The following is a 12038-nucleotide window of genomic DNA, read 5'->3' as shown; positions in this document are numbered from 1 at the left end:
TCATAATAAATTATTCAATTTTGGAAAAGAAAAAGAAAAACGGACAGATTCTGGATCTGGTTTGCATGCTCAAACAAAGTGGTTTCTACAGCAAAATTAAAATTTAAGGATGGTGGACCTCTAGCTCAGACATTTGAAGGGCTGAGAAAAGATTGTTAGCAAATAAAGTACAAATATTTTCCAAAGCCATTCCCATCTTGAAACGGAGCAGGATAGCTTGTAAACAGAGAAAAGGGAAACTTACATTTGGCAGGTATGTTATGCAAAATGTACAGCCTCTTCAATTCAATTGATATATGCCAGGGTTTACTCTTTCTCTACATTTCTCTCACATACTACTTTATGCAACCATATGTCCATATCCCTCTATTGCTTTCTCCCACATATACGTATCTAGCTTCCTGTTAAGTGCATTTCAACTACTGCTTACATTAGAAGATAATACAAAGAAAGGAAGTTGAAAAACTGAGACAAATATTGTATTTTTGCATCCTATACTGAAGCTTATTTAAGCAATTAGTTCTGTAATTTTCAAAATATTCTCAATACAGGAGTTATTACCAGCATCTACATACAAATTAAAATATACTAAATCAGTCTGACCTGGAAGACAAGTTTTCCATAAAATTACAAATGCAAATTATGTCATAGCCAGATGAAGAGGTAAGAATTGGATCCCCCTCAAAGTCCTCAGTTAGCCACAAGGATTTAAACCAGTGTCTCGTCCACTCACTTAACCCTGTTAAAAACAGCTTTTATTCATTCTCAAATCAACTCCCACAGAGTTTTCTGTAAATCAACAAATCTGATTCTGGTCCCATATCAAAAACATTGATAGGGTGATTGCAAATAGCTCAGGCCCAAGCACTGATCCTTGCAGTCCTCCACCAGGCAAGCCTGCCTGCCAGAAAATGACCCATTTAGTCCTGCTGTCTTTTTCCGTCATTAACAGATTTTTAATCATGCCATTTGTCATCTAGTAGTCCTTCTGTATGCGATCCTATCAAAGGCTTCCAAAAATTCAAATATATTTCAGCAACTTGGTTTTATCTTATCTATGTACTCAAAATGTTTAGTGAGTTTGTAAGACATGACTTGCCTTTTAATAAATCCACACTGACTGTCCAATTTGAGCACACTTTTATCACTCTGGTCAATGATAACTCCAGGATTTTGATTAGTGTTGGTAACACCACTAAATGGCAAGGGATGGTGGTTAGATTGGCTCTTATTGATGATGGTCATAGCCTTGCATTTCTGTGCTAGAAATATTATTTGCCACTTGTCAGCCCAAGCTTGTACATTATCCAAATCTTGTTGCATTTGGAAAAATGAACTCCTTCAGTCATTGAGGAGTAGTTGAATGGTGCTGAACTCCCATTGTACAATAATCAGTGAACTTCCTCACTTCCGACCTTATGATGAAAGGAAGATCATTGATGAAGCAGGTTGGGCTCAGGACACTACCCTGAGGAACTTCTTCAGAGGTGTCCTGGAGCCGAGATGACCGACCTTTAACCACCATAACCATCTTCCTACATGCCAAGCACGATTCCAACCAGTGGAGAGATTCCCCCTAGATACTCATTAATTCCAGTTATGCTAGGCTTCCCTAATGCTGTCATTCTCACCTTGCCTTTGGAATTCAGCTCTTTTGTCCATGTTTTAACAAATGCTGAAATGAAGTCAGCAGCTGAACGGCCCTAGCAGAACACAAATTGATTGTCACTGAGCAGGTTACTTCTGGGCAGATCTTGCTTTATGGCACTATTGATGTCACCTTTCATCACTTTATTGTTGACGCTTGTGATGACCACAATGGTCTATTAGACAAACTCACCACTTATACGATACAGCTTAGAAGTCAGCATGCAGATATACAAATAAACACCACAGAAGTTATCACATGAAGAGGACAGAGGGTTCAGAAAAGGAAAGCTGTCCTTTCAAACATGTTAAGAGCTCCGAAGATACTCTTTAAAAAGTTTCCCCAAAAATTTCATCTCCATATACAAGATTTTGCAAGGTGAAAAAAATAATTAACTACTCTGTCATCTGGATTCCAAAACAAATGTATAGATACTATATACAATCAATCAACAGACATTTAATATAATGAAGGGCTTCTGTCTGAAACATTGATTCTCTTGCTCCTCGGATGCTGCCTAACCTGCTAGGCTTTTCCAGCACCATACTCTTGACTCTAATCTTCAGCATCTGCAGTACTCACTTTCACCTTTTTAATATAATTAGACCACCATTTAGCCATGTAGCATAATACAGGTACACAATCCTTTATCCAAAATCCGAAAAGCTCTGAAATCCAAAGTTTCTTTTGTGTTTTTTTTCTCCGTAACAAAGTTGTCTGGTGTGCAGTTAACCCAACTCCACACCCACTCAACCCACGTCACTCAGATGTGATGTGGTGGCGTGGCCCAGCACTGGCAAGCATCAATTCTGTCTCAGTGCTCATAGTACTCACAGGTGCATCTGCTGTTTGGTAATATTGTTTTTATTTCACTGTGAAACAGTCACCTATTCTGAAATCTGAAAAATTCTGAATTCCGAAAACCAGCTGGCCCCAAGGGTTTCAGATAAAGGACTGCGTACCTGTACAACAGGAACAAAGACAGGCTACTATAAAAAGCAACGCAGCATCCAGATAGATTGAGTTTTGCTATCTCTGGCCACTTCCATTAAACAAATTTGCAACACCATTGTTATGTCTGTAAAATATGACCAAATTGCAAAACTTGGCAAGAAAGATACAGAAAAAAATCTGGAATTAGGTGACCAAGTTTAACTTAGGTGGAGGAGCAAATGGGCATTACAAAACCAAAGGCATATTATATATCCTGCCCAACTTTTCTTTTACTGGGTATAATAGGTACCAATTCACTCTGGCCATTTCACCGCTTTGACATCTTTCTTTGGACATTTTTAACTAAGAATATGATTTCTTCAATATGCCTTTAGAATCTGGTGGCAGATCAACATCAAATCAAACTGCATTTGTTTTGATTTGACCTGGATAGCATGGTTTTGTTTTATAACTTTAAAATTTAAAAAAATGTCCAACTGCTCCAGAATACCATGACCTTTCAGTTTGTTAACTGTCTCAGAAATTGCAGCTATGCGCTTCTGACCTCATTTCCTTGTGATTATACAACAGATGTGATGAGGCACACCGTTAGAATGCATGACACAAGATAACTTCTAAAATTTAGAAAGGTAGTGTGAAAAATAAACTAACAAATGGCTCTGAGAAAAGAATAAATTAATTGGACTTGTATTTCTTTTGAAACATTTCAACATTGAAACAGATGAAAATAGATGACTTACAAAATTCTTCTTTTCAATTATGCAGCAAAATAATCTGATGCATCAAAATTGGGCCTACTCAAGGAATCAAGATGGCAAAATTGACATCACATCCTTGCAATATTTCTCCTCAGTAAATTCTACCTGACCAGGATTTCTATAATATTCCCCAAAAAGCAAAAAGGCACTTGTCTAGGTAGGTTCAATTAAGAAACTGCAAGGGTTACATCCATGATGTAATCCCTCCCTCCCCCCCTGCGCCCCCAATAAAAGGTTGAAACATCTTTTTGAAGTCAGAATAATGCAAACAAGTAATAAATTTGCCAAGTTTTTCAAGAATTCAGATTAAAAGATTATTTCAAAAAAATTGTGTTCATGTTATAGTCATACTGCAGCAAACAATTAAACTAGCTCTCCTTTCTTTTAGCATTTTTTCTTTCTTCCAGGTCATTTTACTTAAGTTGCTTTTGTAACAAAGGAGTGATTTATAAACTGTAAATCAGCCAACACAATTACTGGAAAAGACAAGCCACAGGAGCTGCTGAATTGCCTGGTTACAGTATTTATAAAACTTGCTTTTAGCTCACAAAAGCTGCTGACCACGAAAAAGCAAGCATGTATGCTGCAATCAGCAATCCCATCGTGCATCAGAGTACAGCTGAATAAAGTAAACAGCTGTCAGACAATATGTAACTATTTGTCAGCTGACAGTGCAGTCATGGACACAGTGATAAAAATACACAGTCAATAACATTGGAAAAATATTTATCTTTAGTGGGTGTCAAAGCTAATCAGATTTTGCTGAATTTATTTTCAACAAGTCAACAGTACAAAACAATTTAACCTTTTACAACAAAGCAACTCAGGCTTGCAGTAAGGCAAATCAATGTTATCATACAAGCAAAAAGGGTTGGATTTTATTCACATAGTCATAGAGATGTACAGCATGGAAGCAGATCCTTCGATCCAACTCGTCCATGCTGACCAGATGTCCGAATCTATTCTAGTCCAATTTGCCAACACTTGGGCCATATCCTACTAAACGTTCCTATTCACATACCCATCCAGATGCCTTTTAAATTTTGTAATAGTACCAGCCTCCACCACTTCCTCTGGCAGCTCATTCCATACATGCATGACTCTCTGTATTGAAAAGCTCCCTTTTTGTCCTTTTTAAATTTTTCCCCTCTCACCCTGAATCTATGCCCTCTACTTCTGGATGCTGACCCCCCTCCCCTCCAAGAAGATTTTATTTACCATATCCATACCCCAAATGATTTTATAAACCCCTAAGCTCACCCCTCAGCTTTCTGATGCTCCAGGGAAAATAGCTCCAGCGTATTCAGCCTGTCCCTATAGCTCAAATTCTCCAACCTTGGCAACACCCTTGTAAATCTTTTCTGAAAGCTTTCAAGTTTCACAACATCCTTCCAACATGTAGTGCTGGTTTGCCTTGGTAGGCATACAAACATTTCTGAAGAGGCTGCTTAATGAGATAGCTGAAAACATACCACAACCTTACTAATATTAAAACAATGAACTATGTATGAAAAGATGGAGTCAATTTATTCTGAAACTCAATTAGGCATGCTTATAAAATTAAAATCTGTTGCTATTTTCTGTTGGATAATGAACCATCTCTTACAGAATGAAGCCATAATAATATTAGGATATATTCATTATCTGAGAGAATTCTAAACCTTCCTCCATCACATTTATAATAATTTGCAGCATTTTCCTTTTGGCCTGAAGCACAAAACCTTTTCTGAGATACAATTCCATAAGCTCTAAGTTGTTCTAATCAACCCCAGCAGTAACTAGCAACAAGCTATTTCCATATAAATGGCATCATACTTAAGCATATCCCATTATTGCAACAGCTCTTCCAACATCTTTTCATCGCTTATTTGTAAAATAAGTTGACAGCAGTTCTGTGCTTGACAGGAAACAGAGGCCAATTTAAAAACCTATACTGTCACTTCAGATTAGACCCAGTCACAGAGAACATTTCAGTTTCTCACCATATATGATCATTGAGTGGTAGAACTGGAGGTGAAGCAGTGGCAGAAAATTAGAACATTCCCAGTTCAATACTCATTCTTTGTAACATCATGCCAGGTGATCTGCAAACTCTTCTGAAATATGCACCCTTTTAACTGAGATCATGACTGCAATAGTACTAAGTGATAACTATGATAATCATATAATCTTATGATAAATATGCATACACAAGAAAGAACAGCTTCCAAATAAATTGTACCTCAACAGAAGGTGATCCCTTCGGGCATAATGTGAAAGCTGCACAAAAAGCAAGCACCAGATGACAGAGTTAGCTGATTAGTTTCAATGTGGGTTCAGGTTGCTAAAAACTTATTGCCTTCAACGTAGATGTTGCAAATTCAGACCACTGAACAGTTATTTGTTTCATATCCAAATGCAAAACCCTACAACAGTACGTACGATTAAACAAAACCTCAAAAAAGAACTATCTATCCTATTTTTGTCAAACTACTGCCTTTTAGTCACGATTTGGAGATGCCAGTGTGGACTAGGGTGTACAAAGTTAAAAATCACAACACCAGGTTATAGTCCAACAGGTTTAATTGAAAGCACACTAGCTTTCAGAGCGACGCTCCTTCATCAGGTGACTATCACCTGATGAAAGAGCGTCGCTCCGAAAGCTAGTGTACTTCCAATTAAACCTGTTGGACTATAACCTGGTGTTGTGAGATTTTTAACTTTCTACTGCCATTTAGCAATGCATAATCTATTTTTAAAAAGTTGTACTGTGCTACTTTAGATCAGTTCTACTCTTCAACGCTGATCACAACTCTAAGATATTCAACTCAACTCAAATTGTGTTTTCACAATGTTTTGAGCTAAGTTCTACTTAATTTCATATAGTTCTTGCAACATTTGCTGTAAATTCAAATTATTCAAAAACAACAATTCTATACAAACGACTCATAGCCTTCATGCTTAAATTAAAATTCCCAGCACATGTATTTATCGGTGCATCAGAAGTCTGGCTTCTGCATAACTGCAACATTACAGTGCTTACTAACCATGTAGCAGAATCAGAATTCACTGCCCTTTGAACCACTTAAGAGATGTCAGTAACTGTACATTGCCAAATCATCTACCTCATGAATGAATCTGCATAGTCCCATTTCATGCCAATGTATCTCTCCCAACATTCCCCAAAGCAATTCTGTTCAAGGTACGTTAACATCTCAATTGTGAAAATTTACTGCATTCTTAAGATTCAAAAAAGTTTAAAATGAAACGTCAATCTTTAAACACCTTTTAAATAGCCAAGGCTTGAATTTGATGACAAGCAGATTCTGATGGCATGAGACTGACTGGGGCCCTCCTGTTGGAATGCATCTTGAGGGGAAGGTGATGTGCAGCTGTCTTGGAGGCATCATGACTAATGTTCCAACGTCAGGGTTAGTTTGAAATGATTGCATGTCCTGTGCCAGGGAGTTAAGCTTAAAAATAGTGCAATTCTATGATGACAATTTCTGTGCTTCTTGCAAATAGGAGCTTTTCTGTTTTTAAAAATGTTCAATTATCCTCCTCAGGATTGCAAAACGCACAGATCGATCCTCAGGGAGAAAAAAAACATTTTACACACAACATGAAAACTGCCAGGAATAATTTCTCTTGGCAACCTACCATCCACACAATGCTGAATATATGGCCGAAACATAGATTATTCAAACAGCAAACTTGAAGAAAGACCTTATTTTACCTCATTTATATACAATTTATTTGTATTCCGCAAACAAAAGAAAGAACTGTATTTATGTAGCACCTTTCACTACCTCAAGATAAGGTCAAAGATGTTCAGCACAGAAACAGACCCTACGGTCCAACTTATCCACACTGACCAGATGTCCTAAATTAATGTTATCCTATTTGCCAGCACTTGGGCCATAACACTCTAAACTTTCCTATTCACATTCCCATCCAGATGCCTTTTCAATGTTGTAACCATACCAGCCTCTACCACTTCCTCTGGCAGCTCATTCCATGCACACACCACCCTCTGCATGAAACCATTGCCCCTTAGGTCCCTTTTATTTCTTTCCCCTCTCACCCTAAACCTATGCCCTCTAGTTCTGGACTCCCCTACTCCAGGAGAAAGACCTTGTCTATTTACCCTATCCATGCCCCTCATGATTTTATAAATCTCTAAGATCATCCCTCAGCCTCTGACACTCCATGGAAAACAGCCCAGCCTATTCAGCCTCCCACTATTGCTCAAATCTTCTAACCCTGGCAACATCCTTGTAAATCTTTTCTGAATCCTTTCAAATTTCACAACTACCTTCCTAGAGGAGGGAGACCAGACTTACACACAATATTCCAAAAATGGCCTAACCAGTGTCCCGTACAGCCGCAACATGACCTGCCAACTCCAATACTTGATGCTCTGACCAATAAAAGAATGCATACCAAACACCTTCTTCACTATCCTATCTACCTGCGGCTCTACTTTCAAGGAGCTATGAACCTGTACTTCAAGGTCTCTTTGTTCAACAACACTCCCCAGGACCTTACCATTTAAGTGTATAATTCCTGCCCCAATTTGCTTTTCCAAAATGCAACGCCTCCCATGTATCTAAACTGAACTCCGTATGCCACTCCTCGGCCCATTGATCAAGATCCCGGTGTATTCTGAAGTACCCTTCGCTGTCCACTCCACCTTTAATTCGAGTCATCTGCAAACTTACTAACTACATCTCTTATGCTCACAATGAAATCATTTACATAAATGACAAAAAGCAGTGGACCCAGCACTGATCCTTGTGGCACACCACTGGACACAGGCCTCCAGTCTGAAAGGCAACCCTCCACCTCAGAGGCAGTGAATTACCATTAAATTATTATCATGGGTGTGTTGTCACAAAAACAAACATGTAACCACATTTACTGGACTAACCACCTGGAAATGAGAATACCACTCAGACAGTGGGGACATAATACAGTGTATTTGTGTGTATCTTCTGGCCCCAGGAAAGACCAGAAAGTCTTGCTTTGCATCTGGTTTATACACATTAGCATGTGGTCAATGAGTAACAAATAAAAAAAAAACGAACAGTGAAACCTGTTTATGAACTCTTTGTGCTTACGTAGATTAGACAATAAATGAATTTTTTGAAGAAAAATCCAGTCAGACCAACCACGAAAAGATACAAAAATATATTCAGTTACTATGTAAATGCACGTCAAAAGCAACAGGCCAGTGTCTCTCAGCCAGTCTCATGACCAGCAAGTGATATTACTAGCTGCCATTATATACATTATATACTCCGGCCTATCACCCTCACCTTGACCTCCTTCCACCTATCACATCTCCATCGCCCCTCCCCCAAGTCCCTCCTCCCTACCTTTTATCTTAGCCTGCTTGGCACACTCTCCTCATTCCTGATGAAGGGCTTATGCCCGAAACGTCGAATTTCCTATTCCTTGGATGCTGCCTAACCTGTTGTGCTTTAACCAGCAACACATTTTCAGCTGTGATCTCCAGCATCTACAGACCTCATTTTTTGCCATTATGTACAACTTCTGTTTTGCAAGAGGAAGTATATTTTGTATTAAGAATAATCTCACTGTGTGACCATCAGCAGAAACTGTGCAGTCAAAACTGCACCCAATGCAATCTTGGTCACTATGTATTCAAGATCAGAAAATTACTTTTCAAACAAAATTTAAAAAATTATTATAAAGAAAAGTCACCTACATAAAGTTATATTCTAAAGTAAAGCATTCTGAACTATTCTTAAGTATTAAACTGTATTTTCTCTCAATTTGCTACAGAAAATATTTATATATTTCCATACAAGATGACATAAAAATAGAGATGTTACTTAACACAAATCTACCAAATTTGTGAACACTACAACAGTAGAATACTGAACTTTATAAAACCTAAAACAATTATTGATCAACTGAATAATATTGCAAATGGTGAAATTAAAAAAGTGTTATCTGTAGAAATATATTTAAAATCTAAAATGATTAAGTATGTGTTCCTGTAAGATAGCTGCACTGAAAGATAATGATTATTCAAGGCAAAATCTTGTTACTTCAAGCAGCCAAAATTAGAACAGAGTTAAACTAACACTTCCTTGTTGCCATGTGATGCAACTAAAAAGAAAAAAAAAATTACGACTTAGTTTCTGCGAAATAAATGCCAAAACAGATTCTAGATTAGAGTGGTGCTGGAAAAGCACAGCAGTTCAGGCAGCATCCAAGTAGCAGGGAAATTGACGTTTTGGACAAAAGCCCTTCATCAGGAATAGAGCCTCTAGTCCTGATGAAGGGCTTTTGCCCAAAACGTCGATTTTCCTGCTCCTCAGATTCTAATCTTCTTAGATTCTAATTCCCAAATTGGTTAAGAAATACTAATCAACTGCAATCAACATATGACTTCTGTAAAAAACTGAATTATTATTCCAATTGTTAGTTATTTTCATCAATGCACAATTTATATAAATATTACTTGTGATCAATGACCCTATTATTTTGTTGTAATCATTGGCTTATGCTGAATAGGGAAAGTGGATTATTTTTCTTCTCAGCATTAAAATTTCAATAATTGAAACATTTGGAAGACAGAATCCCTTTCCGTCAACAAAGCTGCACATTCCATTTCAGATTCCTCCTCTTAATCAGCATTCATTCCTGAACACCATATGTGAAATTCCTTGGCATGTTTTCCATCTTAAAGCAGCTCTATAAATTCAAGCTGTCAACTAAGTAGCTCAATAAATTTTCACATTTGGAAACTGGATCTTATGTTAATACATATATTCTAACATTAAGAGTATTTATTGCGATAAATTGTAACTTGGAATTTGTAACTTCCACCCTCGAACCTTTATTAAAATAAATTGTTGGCTTTTTTAGATTGTTTGAACCACATATTGGCCCGAAGGATTATTGTTGAGAATACAGTCAGATTATAACCTAAAGTCAGAAGAGCATATGGAACCAGTGATTATCCACAGCTCAGAAATTATACTACAGTATGCAAAGATAATGGAAAAAGCTATCAATCGCAAGTGTGAGATTATCTTCTCACTTTTGGCATAAAACGGTCAGTATAACCAGTGCAGCACATTTTGCAGTTCTGCATTGGATTTCTCCACTAGTCCGCAATTAAGATTTCATTTCATGTGCATGCATTTCCAGGTTCGAGGTGGGATTAAACTATTTCAAATGTTAAAGTCACAACATTGAGGCCCCATGAGAAAGTGCAGCTAGGCACCATTTTCCAACAAAAAAATTAAATATTGTAAGTCATACAATCAAGGTGTTTTTGTACAAGTAAATAGCGCAGTTCCTTGGCCGTGAAACAGAATGTAACACAAATGTGTTTGTTACAGGAGTTTTACGTCCAAGCATACGGGTGAGTGCATTTTTAACACTGAAGAGGTTAAATTTTTTAAATATATACTTAATCCGAACTTCTTCGGGGCACGTGTTATATTATTTAATGATCGAACATAAAATGTAAGGATCAATTTTATCCAACTTAAACATGCGAGGGTGAAATTACACTCTTACGTTCGAGTTTCTAAAAAGCCCAAGGTAGCGACCCGAGATTAAACACAATCCACTTACTGTCATAACAAGTTCAAAGGGATGTTTGTAAACCCTGACGGGTGACTGGTATTTCTGGACCATGTCTGCGTTTGCATCAAAGGCACCTAGAGCAAACAGGAGATGGGAGGAGAAACAGAGACAGCTGGTTAAGAAACTGCAAGGGCTCGTTTCCTGTGCTGCCGATCAAAACAAAAACAAAAACAAAACCAAAAAGCAACTCCGCGCTCGCACGGCTGGAAATACCAGGAGTGAGAAAGTCAGAGCGGAACGAGCTGAGCGCCTGGGAGTCTGAGGGGGGGACGGGGTGGCTTTGGGAATGGATCCTTTTACCTGTGTCCGCTCCAAAGTTATCAGAAACTCGGGGACCTCACAGGCCCTGGGCCGACGGTGGAGAAGGAGGAGGAGGACACCGCCGCCTCCCCGGCTCGACAGGGAACCGCTCTCACTCGACCCCAGCGAGGCCTCCGCTTCTCCAAAGCCCCGGCTCTCGGTAAACAGCGGACCCCCTCCCCTCTCTCTCTCTCTCTCTCGCCCGCCGTCACACACCGGACACCGGCACGCAGCGACACCGAGGCCTCCACACCGGATCAACCAAACCAGGCCAGGCCCGGGATCTACCCCGCCGCTTCTGATCGGCCGCCGACTCTAACAAGATGCCGCTCCGGGATCGCTGTCTGTCTCTCTCCGGCTGGAAGTGACGGACGACTGCGGCTCCAGCTCCGCCCCCGGCCGGCAAGGGGCCGAGCTCATTGCGCCTGCGCACCGCCCCCGCCGGTGTGTGACGTCCAATGAGGGATTTACGTCAGAGCCAGGGCCAGAGAAGGAGGAGCAAAAACAAACAACTATTACTCACTGCCTGGGAAACAAATATTATTACCCTGACTGGGCAATAAACAATACTCACCGCCTGGGAAACAAATATTATTACCCTGACTGGGCAATAAACAATACTCACCGCCTGGGAAACAAATATTATTACCCTGACTGGGCAATAAACAATACTCACCGCCTGGGAAACAAATATTATTACCCTGACTGGGCAATAAACAATACTCACCGCCTGGGAAACAAATATTATTACCCTGACTGGGCAATAAACA

At 39.1% G+C, this 12038-nt stretch overlaps 1 protein-coding gene across 1 annotated transcript in view; it reads right to left on the bottom strand.

Annotated features, from left to right (window-relative positions):
- Window positions 1-11659, bottom strand: part of LOC132827619 (SEC14-like protein 1) — a 48425-nt gene extending 36766 nt beyond the window's left edge. The window contains exons 1-2 of the mRNA XM_060844178.1: window positions 11269-11659; window positions 10957-11042 (exon numbers count right to left, since the gene is read on the bottom strand). Of these exons, the coding sequence (XP_060700161.1) occupies window positions 10957-11019 (63 nt within the window). The 5' untranslated portion in view covers window positions 11020-11042; window positions 11269-11659. The remainder of the gene's footprint in view (window positions 1-10956; window positions 11043-11268) is intronic.
- Window positions 11660-12038: the final 379 nt, after the last annotated feature.

The sequence above is a fragment of the Hemiscyllium ocellatum genome, chromosome 25 (genome assembly GCF_020745735.1).
Source record: "Hemiscyllium ocellatum isolate sHemOce1 chromosome 25, sHemOce1.pat.X.cur, whole genome shotgun sequence".
In the NCBI taxonomy this organism is placed as follows: domain Eukaryota; kingdom Metazoa; phylum Chordata; class Chondrichthyes; order Orectolobiformes; family Hemiscylliidae; genus Hemiscyllium; species Hemiscyllium ocellatum.
This window is presented reverse-complemented; position numbering and strand designations above follow the sequence as displayed.